This window comes from Harmonia axyridis, chromosome 3, assembly GCF_914767665.1.
Source record: "Harmonia axyridis chromosome 3, icHarAxyr1.1, whole genome shotgun sequence".
NCBI lineage: Eukaryota > Metazoa > Arthropoda > Insecta > Coleoptera > Coccinellidae > Harmonia > Harmonia axyridis.
In genome coordinates, this window is record NC_059503.1 from 37,483,051 (window position 1) to 37,507,356 (window position 24,306).

The 24,306-nt window shown below is 34.1% G+C and overlaps 3 protein-coding genes across 18 annotated transcripts in view; 1 reads left to right on the top strand and 2 right to left on the bottom strand.

The window, feature by feature from the left end:
• The window catches only part of LOC123676704 (protein strawberry notch homolog 1-like), a 38,839-nt gene extending 33,877 nt beyond the window's left edge, over positions 1-4,962 (bottom strand). For 8 of the 15 annotated variants that reach the window (XM_045612845.1, XM_045612839.1, XM_045612843.1 and 5 more), the window contains exons 1-2: positions 4,650-4,958; positions 106-233 (exon numbers count right to left, since the gene is read on the bottom strand). In XM_045612845.1, coding sequence (XP_045468801.1) covers positions 106-184 — 79 coding nt within the window. In that variant the 5' untranslated portion in view covers positions 185-233; positions 4,650-4,958. Of the gene's footprint in view, positions 1-105; positions 234-4,649 lie in introns of all 15 variants that reach the window. The other 7 variants (XR_006746996.1, XR_006746997.1, XM_045612846.1 and 4 more) reach the window with 5 other exon arrangements.
• Positions 815-3,351, bottom strand: LOC123676708 (piggyBac transposable element-derived protein 3-like). The gene is made up of 2 exons (XM_045612851.1): positions 3,119-3,351; positions 815-2,900 (listed from the first exon to the last, which is right to left on the bottom strand). Exon 2 carries the CDS (start codon positions 2,685-2,687, stop codon positions 1,083-1,085), a length of 1,605 nt encoding a protein of 534 aa, XP_045468807.1. The 5' UTR covers positions 2,688-2,900; positions 3,119-3,351; the 3' UTR covers positions 815-1,082.
• Positions 4,963-5,029: 67 nt separating the features above from the next.
• Positions 5,030-19,832, top strand: LOC123676707 (leucine-rich repeat-containing protein 47-like). Of its 2 annotated transcripts, none has more exons than XM_045612850.1 (5): positions 5,030-5,183; positions 5,256-5,885; positions 5,938-6,362; positions 7,198-7,467; positions 11,383-12,328. In XM_045612850.1, the coding sequence occupies exons 1-5, from the start codon at positions 5,117-5,119 to the stop codon at positions 11,437-11,439; spliced, it is 1,449 nt and encodes a 482-aa protein (XP_045468806.1). In that variant the 5' UTR covers positions 5,030-5,116; the 3' UTR covers positions 11,440-12,328. The 2 variants fall into 2 exon arrangements, with proteins under 2 accessions (XP_045468806.1, XP_045468805.1); XM_045612849.1 differs by lacking the exon at positions 11,383-12,328 and adding an exon at positions 19,366-19,832 and having other exon boundaries at positions 5,031-5,183.
• The last annotated feature ends 4,474 nt before the right edge of the window (positions 19,833-24,306 follow it).

Here is a 24,306-nt window from a genome sequence, read left to right on the forward strand (position 1 = left end):
GAGAGTGTTTTAGTCTCATGTTGAATCTATTTTGAAGTTGTTTTTCTGCTATTTGATTCCTTTGAATCAGATAACAGAAATAAATCCTTTATCTCAAATACTAACCTGGAACATCCATGGCATCTGGATCTTCTTCAAAATCACTTCCAGAACAATCATCATCATCGTCATCCAAATCGTACATTGTTCTTCAAAAATAAAATAATTTGCCAATACTTTTCAGCCAAAACAATCTGAAAGAACATCACAAATGAAAAAATCATGAGATTATCATCAATGGTCATTGAAATATTTTTTATTTTCCTATTAGTGTTGCAAACTAAGATTTCACAAAATTTGAATAAGAATTGATAGTTCACAATTTATTACTGTCAATTTCAAAATTTTATCTTATAGAATAGTTGCAAGTATCAGTGAGAAGTGGTAAAGAATATCTCAGAAGCCACTAGAAAGTTGTATATAACTATTTATATCTGATCTGTATAGAGAGAGAGAACTGTTTTTTATTGTCACAGACATAGACAAGATGATCTGTATAGTAGTGAAGAAAGTGTTAGATTTAGAAAGAATTATTTATTTAAATGAATTTTTGGCAAAAAGATTATATGCTTTAGTAACAAGTTAGTTTAATCTTTGATATTTTTTCAAAAACCAAAATATTCTTCATCATAGCTGACTTAAACATACAAAATCATTGGACTATTAGTGTCAACTCTAATAAAATTATCACCTCTTTATCTCTATCTACTCTGACTAGGGTAGAACTAATGCTTGTCAAGACTGACTGCAAAGCAGAATATAAGTCTGAAGTTGAATATTAACCCATTAAAGCCCATAATTCCCCCGTGAAGATTTTCAACTGAAACTTTGTCTGATGAGTTATTTAGACTCAAAAAGTGATATTGTGTTATAAAAATAATGATCGAACATGCAGGAGAGTTACTATGAAGCGGCAACTTAAGTTGCCACTGGGATAATTCATGAAGAAATTTTCCAAAGTACAATAAAACTAGCATATCAATCGTATACATCTATTGTGATTCAACCGTATAATATTTCCTATGAAATTACATAAAATATTATTATTTTACATCATGAAAAATTTTGAAACACTCATCAGGATGAACAGGAACTTCACACTTCTTGCATACAAAAATTGTACGCCTGCCACATACTTTACAACGGCGATACTTGGATTCACCTTTTTCGATGAAATGATCTGTTCGATCTTTTCTTATTTCTTCGAGAGCTGGTGTGAACTCTAGAGATGATCGAACTCCTGCTACCATTGGAGGACTGCCGTAAGACTTCAGAATGAAAATAGCACACTGACGTCTGAAATCCAATAGAGGAATATCATGCCCAAGGCGACGATACAGTAACCAACCTTGTGTGCTGCATACATCCACAGTCCAAGAGAAATAAGGCCACCACCATTTTTTCGACCTGATTCTGTTTCGGTAGGAAGCCAAAAATTGATCAGAAAGATCTACTCCACCCATGTTACTATTGTAACGAGCAATAGGACCTGGTACTTTGACAGAAATGACCTTCTTTTCAATTCTGGAGTATCGGTTTGACTTTGACATAGGATGTACATTATCACAATTAGTAAGTACAGTAACAACATTGTTGTCATTCCAACGGACTGCTAAAATATCTCCTGAAGAACTGGTGGATGTTTCACCTCTGGGTTTATTTTTCCACGTTTTTTTATCTGGAAGTTTCATTGAAACACTACAGCGATTCTCACGCAGAGTACCAGTTCCACCAAGTCCTCTAGAACTAAGCTCTTCCAACAACCCAACCGATGTAAAAAGATTGTCAAAGTAGAGTCGAATACCCTTTGACAATTTCATGTGGTCTACAAGTCCAATTACTACGTCACCTCCTTGACCGAGTCCAGTTTCTGGAAGACGAGTTGAACTTCCACAATAGGGTTCAACATGATGGATGTATCCAGATGGATCCGCGGCAACCCATAACTTGAACCCAAATCTGATAGGTTTTCCGCGAATAAACTGTTTGCACCCATGCCTTCCGTAATAAGGAATCATACTCTCGTCGATACTAATAGTGGGCCCAGGACTGATTTGTTTGAAAGAGTTGTTGAGGTGATCAAAAATAGGTCGGACCTTGTACATTTTATCACTTCCATCATTGTTTTCATTGTTGGCAAGGTGAATAAAACTTATCAGTTCATCGAATCGGTTTCGACGGATGGCATCGGAAACTAAGTGCGAATGAACATCTGGATCTTGTTTCCAGTAGAGTCTTCTATATGGAAGAGGGTGGTAACCTGACATCAACATAATTCCGACAAATGTAATCATTTCTTCAGCAGTGGCATTCAGGTTGTGAACGAGTTTCTGCATAGCATAACGATTAGTTTCGGTTACGATATGACTCAATAAATCTTCCGAGAAGTAAGCCCTAAAAGCCTCAATAGGGCTTTTTACCGTTTCTTTCAGAAGATCTTCTGCTACCGGTCGGTATTCGCATTCAAGTTCAGGAATACTTGAAGATAACCCATTCATTTTCGGCTTCCAAGTACGTTCTGTGGGACGCTTACGTTTGGTGCTTCTTACTCTTGTCTGCGAAGAAGTCGTCGGTCTAGGTTCTTCTGAATGGTTCTCATCTTGGACGACTGGATTGCCGTGATCATCATCGATTTCTGGATTCTGCATTTCCACCTGAGAGCGTAATATACGGGCAGGAAGGTGGTCAAAATCTCCAACTACCTCTTCATCCGATAAATCAGAGTCCTTATCTGTATCTGCACCAGGAAGTTCATCAGGTGGACATATGGCTATTTGGTGGCTGATATGTCCTCATCGTTCTCGATAAGGTCAATTAATTCATGAAGAAGTAATCCAGTGCCTGATCTTCCACGAGTATACCTGTCGAAATCATTCAGTAAGAAATGTAAATATTGCAGAAACCGTTGTCACGTGTTCCCGTTGGCCACTTTAGTTGCCATCAAACTTTGCCCGTATGGCAAAAGCAAAATATTGCATGAAAATATTACTGTGAAGAAGAAATATACTGCTGAATTCATATTGAATAAAACTGGTACAAAAATACAAATGTGCATGCATTATTGAAATAGAATACTTACAATCTCTCATCGACGGCCATTATGGTGAATGAAAAAGTTCAAGAGCTCTGAATAAATCGTTATACACTAACTCACTGTTTGACAATATCTGACTGACGTTTGTGCTATTCGAGACAGGACATATCACATGACCGGAATTTACCAATGGAACTTCAATATCTATGCGCGTGCGCATAGAATGTAGTCGAATGCGCCGTGGCAACTTAAGTTGCCACGGGGCTGTAATGGGTTAAGGAAGAATTCTAGGCCAAAAACTTCTAGGGAATAAGCTTGTTGAGATCACTGCTAGTAAAGCAATAAAGGCTTTAATAGTGAGCACAAGCTGAGCGGCTAAGACCTGGGGATGTAACCGTAAAATACTGCAATAGTTGTATCAATCAATACACTTGTACATCATGATTTTGAGACCAATGCAAGTCAGAATTGCATGATGAAGATCATTGACTAAGTAGAAATGCTGGCCTATGTGTGCATGACTGGAGCTATGAGAATGTGCCCATCCATAGATCTCACACCTTTACATCTAGTGATAGACAGACTAGCCCACAAGACTATCCTCAGAATAATACTGCAAGAAGTAGAGCAGCATTGGAAGGGAGAATGGCATCTTCAGCAATAAAGCCCAATTCTTTCTAGATATGCACATTGGTCATATAAGAGTAACACACCTCCATGTGTTCTTCGAAAAAGGCACAACAAAAGTTTTGCTAAATCCATTTTATTCAACAGATTTAATTCCCATTGAATATGATTATGCTAAGGTAGAGAGGAGATTGTCTACTGAACATAATCCTCTCTTACAGGCTCTGTCAAAGAAAATCCATCAAGTTCATGTTGAGATGAAGTGTCACAAATGGAAATCGATGTTAATATTTCTTTGACAGTTTTGGTTATAGCCCTTTGGAAATAACCTCGAATAATCATCCTTCTGTATTAATGCTTCGTTTTAATAAAACAAAGCTTGCTATCAACAGAGAATTTTGCGAGATTGCATACTTTTCAGTCTGGAATTCATCAAGTCTTATTTTGATCAAATTAAACCTTACTTTTATAATGTCACTAATGACCAAAAGTTTGACCCAGCTCTCAAGTGTGGATACGTTTGGTTATCTACAGTCCGAATCGGTGACGAAGAAAGGGCTAAATATGATATAATCATCATGTGATATAACCATTAATTACCAAAAGCGCTTGAATGCAGTTGGTTATTGTTGGTAATTATTAATGATAACCAGGTTATTCGCTTGAATTCGCTTTTGATTTATGATTGTTTGTCTGCAAATGTTTCATTCTCAAACAAAGACCACATCATTGTTAAAAAATAAATAATAATTAAATTATTCCTTCTGGTTGTAACACTTCTAATGTCCGCTAAATTATGAATCATTATGTATCATTTACTCAGGAAAATCAATATTAGTAAAGTAACAAGTTGCCATAATCAAGGTCCCTGTTTTCTCATGAATTATATCAATTTCAAGTTCTAGGATGCATGTGTAAGTATGATCAGTTATTCAACAATCATAAATACCTTAAAAACAAGATTGCACATTTGAATGATTTTGGACTATAAATTATCGATATCACACTTTATTACTTATTGGTACCCATAAAATTGTTGTTCTGATTTGTAGCTATCACAGTTGATTCACAGTTCAAAAAACATATATTCACACTTTTTGGCAATTTTTTGACGTACATGACAATGATAATAATTTTTCGAAATGGGTATTTCTTTCTACATTTTTTTCTTGAAATATAAAACTGTATAAATGGCTGATTGTATTTTCGATACCAGCAATACAATATACAATATATACCCCATCCATCATTGTGTTGAAATTATTTGTAATAATTTAGGTTATGTCAAGTGTCATTTACACACGTGTAGGACATTCAGGATTAACGAACTATAAAGAAATTCATTGAATAGGTCGAATGACTGTATAACTGTCTCTGGACAGTAGTTCCAAGTTAATAGGTTCGTTTCGTTTATCTATGGGTTCAGTTTTCAGTTTCATTCAGCCGCGCATAAGACATGAGAGGTTAAAAATTTTCCAAGAAGGTAAGAATTATATACAATTTCAAAAGAAACTTTTTAAACTACTAATGTTAATTTTATTATTTTCCATTCAAGAAAATTTCATGAAGAACATGTGGCCTGAAATTGAAACTGTTAAAAGAGAAAATCGTTATGAGATTGCTTTATCAGGATCTGCCATTGATGAAAAGATAAAAGAACATGGTTTAGACGATTCATTATTTAGCTTAGTAAATTTGAATTATATATGTATAAATAGTACTTGTTTAAGCGAAATTCCTGACAGAATATCCCAACTTACAAATTTACAAACCTTGTCTTTATATGATAATCAGATCATCCATTTGAATCCTCTAATTGAGAAGTTGAATAAATTGAAAACCCTGGATTTATCAGGCAATCATCTCACAGAAGTTCCAGATATATTTAGTAATTTAGAACAAATCGTAACAATAAATCTGTCAAGGAATAATATTAGACGATTTCCAACATTGAGGAATAATAAAAAATTGACAGAATTAAATTTATCCAATAACGAATTGGAGGAATTTCCTGATGTTTGTAATGCTGAATTAACTAATTTAAGTGAGTTAAAATTGAGTCAGAATCAAATTGAGTTGATTCCTGAAGAAATAAATATATTGCCATTGTTGAAAGTATTAGATGTGGGTTCTAATAAAATTAAGAGTTTACCAGGCAATTTAGGAGACTGTGGAAAATTAAAAGGTTAAATTGAGAAAATTTTTAGCAATCTCTTGTTTGAAAATTTTAATTTTAGAATTAAATGTAAAGCAGAATCCAATTTGCGACAGAAGACTATTGAAACTAATTGACCAATGTAGAACTAAGCAAATTTTAGATTATGTCAGGCAACATGGTCCAAAAACAGCAAGGAATGTACAGGGTAATTCCAAAAAAGGGAAGAAAAATCACAGAATATCTGAAAATGCGGATGACATCTCATCTAATTCAGAGTTTAAGTATAAAATTACAGTTTTCCGTGCCAAAGATGATGATTGTGCTGTTATCATTTCTAAGAATGTGGAAACAGTGAGGAAATACATAATCTGCTGTATAGTACAAAGTATTGTTTTTAGTGAAAGTACTTTAAAAAAGTTTTTACAACTTCAAAATAAAATTCATGAAAATGAATGTTGTAAAAGGAATGCAGCAACTATAGCAACACATGATTTCAAGAAACTGGTGAGTTGTAGCTGTTTCATTTATTTATGTAGAATTTAACTATGACCTTAAAGCAGTTACTTTTATATCCTAATTTTGAATGCTTTAGGAATTTGATTATAGATTTTACTTATAATTTAAATTCGTGAACATTGTATTATGCTGGTTTTTTTGATCTAGTTCACAAGTTTCTTTGCCTAATGGTCAACTTGTGTTGTCTCTTTTTTGTTCTTGCTTTTAATAAGTAAATAATTGTTTTATCTATATTAATGATTAATTTATTCTGTGCTAGCCACTGAGCATAAACTTGAAGTTCTTCATTAAAACACATCTCCGAGCACATCTCAAGACTTTCCATACTTTTACTACTGAATATCAAAACTGTATCATCAGCAAATGTAACATATGCTTTCAATGACAAGTATTTCAAGCTATGTACGTATGGGGTTCACCAATAGGAAAGATACAATTTGAAATGGTTATATTGGTAATACTATGTATTATTTTTTAACATTTCTTATGTCATTTGTGTTCAGTTGGTTATGCCATTTATTCATAGGAAGATACACGCTTCAAAAACATTTCAAAATTATTGAATTTTTTCATCAAAATTAGTGCTCATTCGTGAATTCTGAGAGAAATTTGAGAAGACTTAGGTAGAACTTTATTCAGTTTAAACGAACCAATATTCAACAGTAGTACCAAGTACAACATATATTCTGATTTTTTGTTTATTATTTCAATAATAAACCTGAAAACGTTGGAGAACAGAAACATTTGGTTTGTGAAAATGGGAATCCATAGTATGAAATTTGCAATATTCTTTAATTAAATTGTACATAAGTGTATTTTTAAGGGCACTGGAAACTTAACATATACTACCATGAAACCCGATGAATTGAAACTGAGACCGTTGAACAGAAGTAAAGAAATGACTGGGAAAGAACTGTTCGAGAAACTCCAAATTGAAGCTGAAAATTTTAGAAAAGAGAAGAAACGTAATACCTACTCTGGCATACACAGATATTTGTATCTTATTGAAGGAAAACCAGAATTCCCTTGTCTACTTAATTCAAAGGGAGAAGTTATTTCTTTTCCTCCTATTACAAATGCAGATATTTCAAAGGTAGATACATTTTTCAACCACTTATTATAACTACTTACTGCAATTGAAGTATATATGTATATATATCGATGGTCTCAAATAAATACCTGGTGATTTACACCTTTATTTTCCGACTTTAAAATGAAAATGTGAAAAATTGCTCGGACCCGTCAATTTTCAATTCGGACTTATGAGGTATTGATTTGAGACCATCGATATGTATATATATATATATATATATATATAGGGTGAGTCAGGAGGAACGGACCAAACTCCAGCATATTGTACTTGTAAAAATTATTGAAAAAAACATATGTTTTTATAAGATTCTCATTTGTTTTGGAGATACAGGGTGTTGAAGTTTGAATACATTTTTTGTAATGATTATACGAGTTTATTGAATCTTTATGAATCATTGCTACAGATTAGGAAAATAACCATAAAAGCTAATAATGAATTTTTTCACCACAGCTCACTTACTGGATTTTTCATGGCGAATTTGGATTTTTCCGAGGATTTCGAGAGAATCATTTCAAATTTTTTTTTTTTCAAAATCGGTAGCAGATAGGACAAAACTACAAGAGACCATAAAGTTTAGCACATCAACAAAGCTTTTTTTTTACATTTTTTCAAATTAACAGTGGCTCACAATAAAAAAGTTCTGGAGGAAAACAGTGGACAGTGTTCCAGAGAAAATATCACTCTCTAGATTTGCTATCGAATTTGGCATGTCACATAGTGTGAACTAACAATGATAATATTTAGGCCAAATTTCAGTTGAATATCTGAATACTACTATAGATACTACAAAAACTTGAAAAAAATTCTAACTGTAAAAATGTATCTCAAAAACAAATGGGAATCGTATAAGAACATATGAGTTTCTTTGATTATTTTCAGGTGTACAATTCGCTTCTGGAGTTTGGCCTGTTCCTCCCGACTCACCCTGTATATATAATCATATAGTAGGAAAAAATCCTTTTTAATTTGGGTTCTCGGTAAGTATATATATATATATATATATATATATATACTTACCGAGAACCCAAATTAAACGAGCATCGAGCCCTCGTTTTACCTTCTGGTTTGTTTACGTTCAATTTGACAGTTTGGTTTTGGCGCGTTTCAGTCATAGCAAGGACATTAGGCTCTAGTGCGCCGAGCCCTGGGGTGACACGCACCTGACTGAAAAGCATTTATTAATACCTGCAATTCTAGACATTTGCATAACGGTCAAAAATGTTTTCTTCGTCCTTACCGAATTTTGTAGCTCTTTCCGGTTTTTCACCTTTCTGTACCTGGATTCACATAAATACATTTTTACAATCTTTAGTGTCTGAAGATGAACTTGAAATAAGTTCGAAACTGCGCGATACACAATGTAATCCTCATGTTGATATTACTTATCCAATTATAGGTAGTAAAAACAGAAATTATAAAACATATTTTAATTTATGGAGTATATTGAGCGGTTTCAGAAAACCGGAAGATTAAATGAAAAAAAAAATGATCAGAACTTGTTTTCTATACCATTTTTGATGTTAAAGACCAGTCGAGTGCCCAAGATGAGTGAAAATTTCATTATTCAACCTAAAACGATTTTGGAATATCATTCATATAAATTTCACCAAGTGCATATGAAATATATGAATCTTTGGTAGTGAATTTATCCTATGCTACATGTTAAGTAACCGACTAGTGACAGTTGTGACAATGGTTTTGGGACGAAATTTAAATTTCAAATATAACAATGACTGATATAACAGAAATTTGTCTCTGAAAATAACATAACCTTCAAGAAGGACCCACAGAACATATTATTTTTTAAAACATCAAGGCATTGTCAAGAAAAAGAGCAACTCGTTCAGCAGATAACAGACAAGAATACTAATACTTACGTTACCAAACTGATACCTATCAGTAACAAAACTACATGCGTTACCGATCTTTTTGCTTTACGCGGCCGTTAACTCCTTAGTTAATCTTGTTATTTATACAGGGTGTTACACCATTGACGCAATGGTGGTTTACGTTAAGCGCTGAAAGTTTTCAATTATTGTTTTGACAGTATCATTAGGCTCCATTTGCTACTTTCTCGAATTGTTTAGAAATACACAGGGTGTACCAAAAAAGTCTAAATAACCAAACATGTTTTTTCTTATGGAATCTCACTTTTGACTTCTAGTTGAGTAGGCTTAATTTGTTGCATATAACTCCTTCAAAGAATCACGTCGAATTTCCAAACACCCTATATAGTATAGAGGGAGTTCTAATATTGGCTTGCTGAAACAGTGATCACTAAATAGAAAATCATATCCAAGCCGCAAGCAAGTTATGTGTGAACAATAAAAAAAATTTTGGAGAATATTAACAAAATCTACTTCATATGAAACCCATATGGATCTCAACTCACATATTTATTTTGAAACTTACCCATGCGAAATTGATTGGTACCTAATGACCAATAGGATACAAAAGTTGAATAAAAACAATAAAAAATTATCTTTTTTGGAAGGGCCATTCTGAGAATACTTTTACTCAAACTCAATTGAATGAGTCAAAGAAGTTTTTTTACTGTATTTAAACCTGGAATATTTTCAAATATTTTTTGTATGGTCAAGGGTTGCTAGATTTTTAATTCATTTTTAAAAGACGCAAACTTTTTCAATATCAGGAGAGCTTCTAATGATCCAATTCAAAGTCAGTTGATTGAATTATTAGAAATTAATCTGATATGGAAAAAATTGGCCCATTTTAAAACTAATCCAGTAATTTCTGAGAACTTTCTTTCTAATTAAAATAACCAATCCAATCTATCTTATAGATCCGTGTTCATTAATAATTAATAAATGTTAACTCACCTTATAATTACTTATAAATTTTCTCAATCACAAATTAACACTGTCCCAGAGATCACTCACTGCTTACACTTGTCAAATGATTGCACGTGTCTGTGAAGTACACCGTGTGTCCCTTGACGAGATTTCTCTTCTTACCATAGAATGAAAACAAGATACACTCTTCCTTGTATCATAGAATGAAAAATTTTTTCTTTTATCTTGATGAAAATATTCCACCTCTTGCTATCCACAGAAGAATTATACGACAGTTTAAAGAATTATAGATTTTTCGCTAATGTTAGTGTTCTACTTTAAAAAAAAATTAGATAAATTTTCGTTAAATAAAAATGGATATCGACGACGATATTCATAATGCCGCTATTGATCATGCGCGTATAAAGAGAGGGACCTAAACCTAACTTTAGGTTGGAACTACCATTAGACAGAATCATAGAACAAGTATGTATATACTTATTCTATGGACAGAATGTGTAATAAATTAATTTTGAATCGTTTTTTTTTCGAGGGAATTAAATCAAACTGATCAGATGAATTTCTGTAGCTGACTACCAAGAACATGTTTACCATGTTTGCTTACGAATCTAAAAATATACTAATAATGAAACTGAGAAGTTTGAGGGTAATCAGACTTATATCGATATTCACTTGTTCCACATGTATAAGCGTGAATAAAAAAAATTATCGCAACTTCTGCTTTGAAAGAATTAAGTGTAGTAACAAAATCGTATATTGACATTTTCATAAGGAAAATCAAAATAAATGTGAGTGACTCACTAGTTATTACAAAAAGACATTATTAGTTTGTTGGTCTTGAGAATAGCTGCTGCAATAATAATCATACTAAGATGAATTTCCGTTAATTAGAGACTGAAACAATCAAGAATTAAATAAACAGCTTTTAATTTATTTCCTTTCTCATTACATAGTTCATAAACTTGGTAAATTACTGTTTTGTTTGGGTAGTGTTATATTCATCTTATTGGGTACTGTCATTAGGCATATCATTCCTAATACCTAATGTTACTTCTTCGTCTGAAACAAACTGATCTGCCACCATGAATGTTCCTTATTTCAGGAGTCTGAATATGGGCTCAGTCTGGAAAAATATGTACCCATTCTTTGTGGTATTTAAAGTTGTCCTGACCTTGAATCCTGGGAGACTTGGAATTCTGAACCCAGGTCAGCTTTACTGGGACTCAAACTTATAAGGCAAAGATAGTTTCTATGCAAAGCATACCGAAGGAAAATGGTAGAAGGCAAGCAACATAGGGCAAAATCAGGGGTGTCAAGTCAAGGTTATTTAAGCACATTAACTATAACATCAAGTTACTATCAGCAAGGAATGTCACTGGCAAATTCAACGCATCCAGTTTATCACTGAAATTGATTGAAATATCAAGAGTTGAGGATATCTATGTGAGGAAAGTGCAAAATATGTATAGTTTGGTACTTCTAGTTTTTGATGAAATGTATAAACCACCCTGTATCTCATAAACGAATAGAGTTATGATAATTGTCAACGCTGATTCAGACTATCCAAATTGTCCTGCAGCGTACAGTTATTCATAAACATCCTGTATAAATTTCTAATTGTCAGAAGCTGCAAAATCCACGGAGCCAACTCATCCAAGAGGGCTGATGGGAGAACAGCATCACTCTCTCACGATGTGCAAATGCCCTCTAACAAAGCCAGCAATGAATGCAAGGCAATCCAGTTCGGAAACAGTGGTTGATTAGGACTTATCCGATTCTCGATTATTTTTTCAGTACGAGCTTTGTCAAGTGTTTCGAGAATTTTAGTAATACATGGTGAAAGAGCAATTGTTCTATAGGTACCAGGAAGTTCAGAAGACTTACCTACCTTACTCTTTGAAAAGGCAGTATCATTGGAGCATGTGAGAACAACTGTTTTGATAAGCCATCCAATCCCAAGTTACTCTAGTTTAACAAGGTTGAGAGATGTTCTTCCAAGGTACATTCATTATTAGTGTGGTTCCTAAGCATAGCAGGCATGCAATTCTTAGAGGTAGGGGTGGGAAGGGAGACGACGTGACACATAAGCGTTTTTTAACTTTCCATATGAAAGATGCTTTCCCCTCTTACGAGCCTTGTATAGTATGCACTAGCCTGTTTAACAGCTGTAAAATTAATGAAAGAAGGTTCTGAATGATATAGATACTGAATAATGGGAATAGAACAGCTTTGAGAAACAAATTAACTAAGCGACGATTCGTCTATATATTTAGACTTCTTCACTGCTAATAATAATAAATAGGTATATTCCAGAGAATGTTACAGTGTCGTACAGATGTTGATTTGGTAACATTAAATGAAACAACGTCATATAAAAGAACCCAATGGAAAGAGAAATCAACCCCACAATTCAAAATATATACAACATGTACTTTGCGCGTACATAGTCCTCTATAGAATAAGGCTCTAAATCAATCAACAATTCTTTAATTTTTCTCTTGAACACTTTCATGCTTGTACACATTTTTAGGTTGTCGGTGAGTTCATTAAACAATCTAATACCTGCATTAGAAGGGTGTGTTTCTGTTATCGTGAATCGATGTATCGGATAACTGATATTGAGTTTTCGAGAACCAAAGTTGTGCATAGAATCGCACTGCTCATAATATTCCAAATTTTTAAGCATGAAAACTAGCACTTCCTAAATGTAGAGAGCATAAACAGTGAGTATATGGTTCCTCTTGGAGACTCCTCTGCAAAACTGACGGTAATCCAGACCAAACACAGTTCTGATAACCCTCTTCTGAACACGAAAAATCTCCAGAGTGTTTGAGTTCATACCATAGAACATCAAACCAACATCATCAAGCTCTCAAAGTTGGCGAAATAAAAAATTTTTAGTGAATTCACGTCGACTTACTATTTTCGTACTATATGAGACAGAATTAAATTTCATTCCCATCAGTCTTTTCTTCAACAACCTTATTGTGGTTGGTGTCTCCATTCTGTTGTAGTGTTTTTAATAATATCACCTTAGTTTCATCTGGGTTCAAAACCAAACCATTCTTCTCAAACCAGTACTCCACTCTAGAATTCTCAAGAACACTGATAATATTATTCATAAAGAGAACAAATAGTATGCATCCTATCATCTCTGATTTTACAAATTTACCATATTGTTTCACCATAATACCTGATTAGGTATTTGAACCAGTTCAGCACATTTCCTTGAATTCTGTATTTTTCCATTTTGATCAGTAGAGATTCATGGTTAAGCGAATCGAAAGCTTTCAATAGATCCAAGAATAGACCCAGCAAAATCTCATTATTTTATTTATTCATTTAACATAAACAGGAATCCTAACAGGAATAACCCAATTACAAGGATTCACCACAAAAAAGAAGATATTTACAATTGAGAATGAACATAAACTATAAGATAAAACATATCAACAATATCAAAAAAAATAAACAATTCAGTAATTTCTACATAGATACAAATATAATTCTTCCCTAAAAGCAACTTGAGAAATATTGAAAATGTCAACAAAAAAAATGTGCCAGTTATAAAACCGCATGATTCTCAAAAAAATGGAGTTATAAAACAACGACGTGCGCGCTCTTGGGACATAAAACAGCTCTCTTCGACGTCCGGTGAAAGCACGAGTGTTCAAATAAACCTCATTAATGAGAGGGGAATCGATGTGGCCATTCATTATCCGATATAAAAAAGTTTGATCGAATACAACCCTTCTCTGCTCCAGAGTAGTCAATCTATAAAGCCTCAACCTTGCATCATAAGGACACTCAACTTGTCTATTCCCGAACCTGTAGTATAAGACTCTAGTGAACTTTCTTTGTACCCTTTCGATCCGATTAATATATTTGTGATAAAAGGGATTCCAAATTGGTGTTGCATATTCAACTATACTGCGAACAAGCGAAAAGTAAAGAACCTTTAGCGTTTCCTCACTTCTAAATGAACGCGAAATTCTCAGAATGAAACCGAGCATTCTGAAAGCTCTGGAAACAATATCATCTATGTGGCGTTCAAATGATAATTTCGAATCCAGATATATTCCTAAGTCCTTGACTACTTTCACTTTCTCCAGAATCTTATTGCTCAGAGATAGAGAAGTGCTTACGATGTTGACGTTTTTAGTGAATGTTATGTGTTTGCACTTATTAATATTCAAGGAGAGATAGTGTAGGGAACAAAATTCATCAGATCTGTTCAAATCATCCTGAAACTTCCGGGCATCACCCGAATCCTTCACTGCAAAGTACATCTTAATGTCATCCGCGTAAAGATCGAAATTTATGTTATAAAAACATTTGCAGATATCGTTGACATATAAAATAAAAAGGAGTGGTCCCAAATGAGAACCCTGAGGCACTCCTGATTCGACCCTGTAAAGGGATGAAAATGCGTCATTTATAATGACGAACTGAGATCTTTCCCACAGGTATGACCCAATTCATCTCAACAGATTCGATCCCACGCCATAATCCGAGAGGACTTGTAAAAGTGTCGCATGATGAACTTTGTCAAAGGCTTTGGATAAATCGGTGTAAACAGCGTCCACCTGGGTACCCTGGTCCATATTTTGAGATAAATAACTAATATATGGCGATAGATTAGTGAGAACAGATCTTCCCCCAAAAAAACCATGCTGTCTTATGCTGATTGTCGATTGAAGCGAACAAAATAAAAAGTTGGTTACAATAGATTCAAACAATTTCCCGAAGTGACTCAGAACAGAGATGGGTCGATAGTTGGATATCAAATTCGTCTTTCCACTCTTGTGAATAGGAGTTATTTTAGCAAGTTTCCTCTCTCTGGGGAAAACTCCAGTACGTAGTGATTGATTGAAAATAATATGGAGTGGGGAAATAAGCGAAACAGCACAAGACCTAATGAATATTGGAGGGATCAAGTCCGGACCTGGACCTTTATTTGTTTTCAGAGTATTTATTTTATTTATGATTTCGTCCGAACTGATGCTATCAAGGTGAACATATGTGGAATCCCTCATATTCTCAACATCGGTTTTTCTGATAACAGGCTTAAGAGGATCCTCGAATACATCTGCGAAGAATCTACCGAATGCATCCGCAATACTCTGATTATCATTGTGTTCGATATTTTCATGAGTCACCGATCTGGGTACATTGACCCCTTTACGATTTTCTGAAACATATGACCAGAAGTTTCTAGGATGTTTTCGATACGTGAAATATAAACTGTATAGTCTCTCCGAATCATTTCTTTACATACTTTACGTAAACAAGAGAATTTGTCGTAATCTACAGCAGTTTTGAACTTTTTAAATTTACGATGAGCTTTTGCCTTTTCTTTGACGTATTTAATAGTTTCGGTCGAGAACCATGGTGGAAATTTCGTATTCTTTACAATTCTAGATGGAATGAATTTTTCAATTAAAGTATTAATATTATTATAAAAAGTTTCAACATTCACATCAACATTTTCACTACTTAACAATGTGTCCCAATCGATCAGCGACATCTCCTCATTGATTGTGCAGTAGTCTGCGTTGAAAAATTTGTACATGGATCTTGATCTTCTGGAATATACCATCTCACCTGCGAACTCCACCAAAACATCCAGGGCGGGATGATGAACATCTTCAGTGACAAATGGAGGCAACGAACGCTTGGTGACGACATTGAGGCTGGATGACAAAATCAAATCCAATATTCTACCATTGACATTGCTCTGGGAGTTGAACTGTTCCAGTGAATTGTAAGATGTAAAGGTCCCTGAAAGAGGTATAGAGATCCCCCTGTACCGGATCACAAACCATATATCCACCCATTCCGGAAGTCCAAGAAAAACGCGGAAGATTGAAGTCACCTATCAACAGAAATTGGTCTCCACAATTGTCGTCCATCAAGGCTGTAACAGCATCGAAATACGCCAAGTAATCATGGGAGGACGTTCCTGGAGGAATGTAACATACACCAACAAACAGGATCACCGATCCGCTCAACTTTATTTTGATCCATAAATCCTCAATTGGTGTTGAATGAAGACAGTTTGAGACTGGAACATAACGCAGATGCTTTGCCACACCAATGAAAACACCACCTCCCTCTCTTTTGTTGCTGACTGTTTCGGATCTATCTCTTCGGCAGACATTGTAATTATCACAAATGAACTCGGAACTATTTATTGAGGGCTTCAACCATGACTCTGTGACACAAATTAGTTCAGCAGAGCAATTCCACGAAGACTTCAGAAATTCAGTTGTCTTGGTCCTTAGACCTCGACAATTTTGATAGTATATATTGAGAGAGAACATCACAAAGACACCAAAAACAGATGAAGGAAAGATCCAATTAATGAGGAGGAAGCCTGGCTAAGTCCTTCTCTGTAGTGATGCGAACGATTCCTTTCATCCCTCCTCAACAAAACACTTCCATCCTGAATCCAACAGTATCTGTAACCATTCTCCTTGGAAAACTTTCTTGTAGCATTGAAAATTCTCCTGGTGTCCTGAGAAAGACTTTCATTAACATAAATAGTACTTTCAATTCCGTCAAAACCGATGTCGCTGGTTTTTATACCATCCTTGTTACCCTTGTAGGCTCGCAAAAAACTATCCCGGTATGACTTGCTCCTGAAATCTATCACAATAGGTCTGCTCATGTTATCTTTCTTCGGCATGAAATGAATCCTATGACAACCCTCAATGAAACTTCTTACATCAGAAACGTTAAGTCTCCGTGCAATGCTTTCAACAATGCTTAGTACATTTTCAGATTTCTTTTCTGGAACTCCAACAACATCCACACTCCTTGATTTTAATTGTTGTTGTAACAGATTGACGCTCTGATGTAGTTTCTCGTTTTCGCTCTCCAAAGTCTTAAGGCGCGTATCCATTCCCTCCAACCTACGGCTCATGTTCTCAAAGGCAACCAATTTAGACTCAAAATCGTCTATTTTATTTCCGTAAAAGTTGAGAGACGTCATGAATTCAGACTGTTTATTAGCGACAGAAGCCAAATCCGTTACGATTTTATCGAGTTTTCTTCCTATATCACCTTTGCCAGAATTGGTGGATTCCGAAGAGCATCCCACGCAAACCCACTTAATTGATCCAGCCTTACCTAGAGTTTTCAAAGAATCGGTCGTTACTCCGAGGCAAGTTAGGTGAATTTCGCTAGTACACGAAAAACATTTCACAGCTGGTTTATTTCTGCTGGCCGGTGTACCACATGATACACAGTTGACAGGCATGTTTTTTAATTCACGAATAACGTCTCTTTAAATATTTGTCAATTGAGAACAGTCACTCAAACCTACTCACTGAAAGTTGGGAAAATCACAATTTCAGATAGCACAGGCAACAAGGACCTCAACGATATAATTTCCGAAATTAACAACCGGAAAATCTGTCCAAAATCACCAAAAACTCACGGAGCGCAAGATAAACGTAGTAACTCATATGTTCACAATCTCAGATATATATCTTCAGATATTATCTTCAAATGACTTGACTATGTTTTTCTGAACTGTGCTATGGCGGTTAGTACAGGTTTTCCTTTATTTTATGTTATGCTAGAATTATACAATGAATCAATACATAATATTTAACATGTAGTAAAAACTGGTCCTTAAATATTTTTTAGGCTAATAAAGGAAAAAAATCCAAACACACAGTGTACAGATAAAGTACTATTACGTCTAAGGTTATAAATATAAAATAATATATTTAAAGCCAGATAAGAAAACAATTCCACTATATTGACAACAGATTCCAATGAATACATATGTTATTCTTTCTCCTAGTCAGTTCTTATTAATCGAAATCCATTCCAAAGATTGATGTAAATTGCACTCAAATGTTGTTTCACTTCTTTCATTTACTGTAGAATAATAATTTATATGAATCATTTTGCTGATATATCTTAAGAGATATATCAGCAAAATGATTCATATAAATTATTATTCTACAGTAAATGAAAGAAGTGAAACAACATTTGAGTGCAATTTACATCAATCTTTGGAATGGATTTCGATTAATAGTTTTATAATTTAAAACCCTGACATTTTCAAAATTGAATGTGTGTAGTTCTTTGTTTAATTATAGTAGATTTATCTGTTTTATTACAGTTTTAAACTTTACAGCCACATTTGCTGCCTGACTCTATTTTTTAAATATTGTTCTGTCTTTTATAACTTTTATCACAGTCAATACAGGGTATCTGGTGAATTACATTAGACCGCTGAAGTGAATAGAATTAATCTTTTAGCCTCCAAAATTTTTTTTGTATTGTAAAATGCTCTAATTTGATTGGATTAAGAGTCTGTAATATTTCACCGTTTCATTATTTCTATTTGTTTTTCCTGGTTTTTGGCATGTATAATCTACTCTACTCATCTGTTATATTATCCTGTTAATGAAGCTTATGAGATAATTTTTAAGTTCCAGTTATTTTTTAATTATTTTCAATTTGAAATTCACGACTGCTTGAAACCTTTACTCTGTGAATCAATTCCATAATTACTGCTACTTTATGTTTGAAATCATGGTTTGAGAAATATTTCAATGATCTCTCTGAACTGTAGGGTTTTTTGAACAAATTTGTTTTCAATCATCACATCTAGAAAATTAAATTATTTGTCATATTCTTTTTCAACTGTGAACCATATTCTGGAATGAAACATCTATATACCTATATTTGTATAAGATGTGATTCATTGATCCAATTAATCTCCCAGAGTAAAATTGTCGCATGAATGAACAAACGGTCAACAAATGACATTGACTTCACGTCAATTTTTCTCTCGTTGATTTGGCCAATGCTAGTAGCAATACGATGCTGTTCAATTCACTTTGAATGTTTCCCATTCAAGTAAAGCTTGCAAAACTATCCATGTCACTTATACATGCCATTAACAAGCATGCACGCTACTTTTGTTTTAGAGGCATATGTATCTTTCTCTTAGTACATTTGTTCCTGGATTATTTCAAATTAAATACCATGTATAATCCAATTATTTTACTAACGAACCAAACATAGCTTTATTTATTTTCCTAACTTTTACATTGATTTTCAGATGGAACTTGGCTCAACCGATATATTTTTGGAAGTAACTAGTTCAGAATCGCTTCAAATATGCAAAAATGTAATGAACAACCTACTTAGAGAAATGGTGTTACTTTTTGAAGCAGATTTAAATGTTCTACAGGTTAGAATAAATGATGAGGAAGGGACGATGAAGAATGTGTATCCTTCAAAGGCAGATCTCAATTTTTCTGATGAAAACCTCATTCAGATTATAAGAGTCAATTTATGAAGGAAATTTTGAATCATGGCAACAACATGTCATATCAATAGTTTTGCTATTGCCTGTTAAATTATTAAGTTTTCTTTTTTCTTTAAATTTTGTTTTTTTAGAATAAACTCAATTTAATTGCTTATTTTTCATGAAAAACTTTGTTGTAATATGTTTTGATTTCAATCTATCTTGTACATCGATTTTGTTTAAATAAAAATAAATAATACTTGACAAGCTGTTTGGAATACTTTATTTTATTATTTATTTTTTATGAGTTATATGCTTTGATTTCAATGTATTTTTTCATAAATATTTTTTTTTTAATGAAAATAAATAACAGTGCTAACACAAATTCATCTATGGGATCAAGAGATTTCAATTAACAAGTTTCTATTGTCGATCCACAAATAAACATGAAGGTTCGGCAATTTGTGTAAAACAGGGCACCAACTACCGCGAAAGAAATGATTTGATTAAGATGTCAGTGGAGAAAATAATCGAAATATCAGCCACCTACATGAAAATGGGATATCAAACATGTAAGATATTTAACGTGTTGCGTGGTCTTGGAGCGACCATAGTGGAAGTAGACAAAGGTTATTTTCGATTTTTTTTTGTAATGAATTGAGCTGTACTAGGTTTGTGATACTAATTGTTAAATTGATTTTTTTTTTTGTTAAATACGACTTTGAAAATATTTCCCAAAACATGTTATTGGGATTCAACGGATGAAATAAATTTTTACTACATGTACTGAATATTACAAAATTCAATTAAAAGCTAGGCCAGCACTCATTTCATAAATTTTTCTGGTTTCACAGGAACACTCAAAAATTAGAAAAATCTCATCCAAGCACATCTGTATTTCGATTTTTCTTATGAAAATATGTGTAAAAATTGTGCTGCACTTATGGGAAGTTGAGCCCCTGACATTTCCGTAAAAAAAAATTGAAGAAAGTCAGTCCTGCACTTTCGTTTTTCTTCGGCGAAAATTGATTCAGATACTTTTGCTACATTTGTGCAGTTGTCTTGTTCTGATCAGATTTTCAAAAATAACTCTACTTTTTCTTCAAAGGATGGAAATCAGTTATCAGTAAATTGTTTGAAAATCTGACAGACATCAGTCAGCAGAAATATGTATATAGTACCCCAACTATACAGAGTGAGTCTTTGCAGGTACATACATTTGAACCGAAGATTCCTGAGGTCAAAAGAAACACTTTTTTTCTTTACTATTTCTTCCGATTCGTTTTTCTTCTCACTTAGTAGGTATACCGGACTTTGATGGAATTTCATGTTCGGAAAAGATTCATCATGTCCAATTCCATTAGAGGAATTGTTGATTCAATCCCTAGTGAAATGCGAACTGCAAAATTTGAATTTAATTCTACTGATAAGTTTATCGAACAATAAAACTCCACCCATATAAGGCAATGTTTATTGATCACCCTGTATGACGGTGCCAATAATGGTTTATGAATTTTCTCTATGAATTAATTATTTGTGGTTACGAATTCGAGAAAAGTGCACGTACAGGGTGATCCAATATTTCCAAAAATAGAAAAAGTCCGGATCTGATTTGTTCGCGATTTCAGAAATATTGAAGGAAGGCGATAGTAGAGTGACTACTCTCCAAAATTTGAAATTATTCGGTCGATTAGTTAAAGAGTTATTGAACTGTGAAATTTCACTTATGAGATTAACATCACCCTGTATATAGCAAATGGCGATCTTGATATAAGTCCCCCATAATGACCTCCATTTATGTATCCATTTGTCGCATTCTTCCCGGGATACCCTGCATATAGCCTAACTATATAAAAATATTCTCAGACAAAAACTTTTGTGAAAATATTAACGGCAAGAGAAAATGAAAAAGCGATATTCCTTGGATGAAAAAAGTCGTATGAAAATAGAGCCACAAACGTTTTGCGATTGATCAACAGAAATCACATGTTTAGAAATGCGGAATGAGATTTAATTCGGTCATAAACAACAGGCAGAAATACCGACAAAGTTAATTCCCATTAAAAAGGAGCCGCATCATAGTCATAAATATCTAGATTGACGCAGAAAGACATGTGCAGTCATCAGAGCTGGTCGGCATCCCTTTGTGCCGACGAAGAAACAACATGAATTTGCCAAATAGGTTATGGCGATACGAATACACGTCGTTTCATCGCCCGTGAATAAGGCGTAAAATCATAGGTCGCAATGCAGTACCCATGTCAACCTAGCTTTAAGCAGAGATCGCTGAATAGCCACGCTGTGTCCTGCGTGAGCGAATTATTGCGAGCGACGCGACCAAAGCGAATTTATCAAACCGCGCTGTCCTACGTGCAGTCGTATCGGTCGTAGAACTGTTTGACGCGAATTTCGCGCGATGTCGGTGATCAAATTATTTGATATTTCTGCACGGAATTCGCGCGACTGATCTTCCGCAATGCACAATCCCAACCCCAACCATATATTTGTCTCGGCGTGTCGTGTTTGTAGATTTCAACGTAGGACACTGAAAGTCGCGCTGCTCGCATCGCTAGGGTAGTACATAAAATTCGCGTCGCTCGCGTCGTAACATTAGTCGCTCACGTAGGATATAGGGTCACTCCGATATTCAAGTCAGGCGATGCTAGTGACGTAAGAAATTATAGACCGGCAACAAAAAGCTCGTATATTCCAAAAATGTTGGATACTAGCAACTTAACGCAGATATTTAGACGAATTTTTATTGATGAACAATATGGATTCATTTAAGGTAGATCTGTAGCAACTAACCTACTATGTTTCATAGACTTCACCATCGTTCAATGAGAAATATCAGGTCTACGCAGTCTATAAAGACTTCACGAAAGCTTTTGATAGGTTGCGCAATTGGTTACTCATTGCTAAGCTCAGAGCATTAGGTTTTAGATCACCCTTAACCCAGTGGATTTCGGAACTTTTGATAGGTTTGACATAGTTCGTTAGGATTTCTGAGGTATTGTCCGATGGTGTTGAAGTTAGTTATGCTTCATCAACGACATAAAAGCTGTTATAACATCTAGTGATTTTCTCCTATTTGCGGATTATCTTAAATGGTTTCGGTTTATAAATTCCGTGAATGATTGCTTACTACTTCAGAGAGATATCGACAACGTTGTAGAATGGTGTATCCGAAACGAAGTGGAAATTACTATAAACAAGTGCCAGACCATGCGATTTTTCCGAACTAATACAATGATATTGTTATATATAACAATATATTTCTTTTCCATTAAGGCAATGTACATAGCACATGTAAGAAGTATTGTTGAATATTCATGTATAATATGGTCACCTCACTACGCAGAACATAAACAATCCATTGAAAGGGTCCAAAATAAATTTTCAAAGTGGATAAAATACAAATGGGGATTAACCTATGAAAATGTTCAATACGAAGAAATTCGCAATAGATTGTGCCTTAGATCCCTTGAAATGAGACGGCATAATTTTGAAGTAATGCTTGTATATAAGATTTTGCACAATTACATCGACTGTCCTTATCTTTTACAAAAGATAAATTTGAATGTACCCCAAAAGAATCTCAGAACTTGGAAACAATTCAAAATAAAATTCGGCAGAACCAACTACTCAATGAATAATCCTCTCGATAGAGCATTGCGAGCTGCTGGTTCGGTGGAGATAGATCGTTTTCATGTTTCAAATGATATCTGAGGTGTTTCGATATATCTGTTGTTTTTTCTTCTTTTCGTTTTTGATTTTTCTTTTTTTCAAAATGTTGTTGATTATTATATGTATATCAATATGTGAAATGACTTGTCCGTAAATACTTAAATAAATAAATAAATATTTGTTCTGGATACGTCGGAGTTTGCCATAATTCGATTTTGAAGTTTTACTGCATATCGGATTTGCATAGAGAATCATTGGCCTTACACCCTGGTTGTATATTTTAAGTTTGGATTTAATACTGAGTTTATTATCTCTACAGATCGATGGGAAGACGCTACTGAGTTGGAAGTTGGTTTTTCTTATTATTTCATGAATATGTTGATTGAAATTCAGTTTTTTGTCAAGAGAGTGACCCCTAAATATTTCAAAAAATTCTTCTCTTCTATAGTCTTGTTATAAAATGTTAATGTTTTGGGGTTTGATACACGTCTTTTGTGAGTGAAGTAAATTAAGTTGGTTGTGGATGCATTTATTTTGATTTTCCATCGGTGATAATATTCCTCCAAGACGTGCAGGTGCTCTTGAAGATATTTGGTTGATTGCGGTTTTGACCAGGATTCAGTAGTTATAGCCGTGTCATCTGCGAAAAGATAAATCTTTGGATTTTGGAATATCATTTATAAAATATTTAAATAATTCTGGGGATAATAATCCCCCTTGCGGAACTCCCGCTGTTATCGGGATTTTTTCTGACAATACGTTTCCTACTTTGACTTGAAATGTCCTGTTGTCTAATTATGATAAAATGATTTTGATCAGGAATGGTGAGATATTATTTTTAATTAATTTATAAATGAGACCCTCGTGCCAGACCGTATCGGATGCTTTTTGGATATCTCAGCTAATCATAGCTGAAATTCTATTGAAATTAAAGTTTTTGGCAATTTTATCGGTTAGATTAGCAAGTTGCAGAATAGTGCTATGTTTTTCACGAAAGCCATACGATGATCAAATTTTTCTCCTCCAGGTATTTTCTTAGACGAACTAGGGTTATTTTTTCTAGGA

Excerpts from the sequence above, each read along its gene's own strand:
- LOC123676708 (XM_045612851.1), bottom strand. The coding sequence starts at position 2,687 with ATGCAGAATCCAGAAATCGATGATGATCACGGCAATCCAGTCGTCCAA.
- LOC123676707 (XM_045612849.1), top strand. The coding sequence starts at position 5,117 with ATGGGTTCAGTTTTCAGTTTCATTCAGCCGCGCATAAGACATGAGAGG. Across the intron at positions 5,886-5,937 it reads AGACTGTGGAAAATTAAAAG|AATTAAATGTAAAGCAGAAT; the intron begins GTTAAATTGAGA and ends TTTTAATTTTAG. Across the intron at positions 6,363-7,197 it reads CACATGATTTCAAGAAACTG|GGCACTGGAAACTTAACATA; the intron begins GTGAGTTGTAGC and ends TGTATTTTTAAG.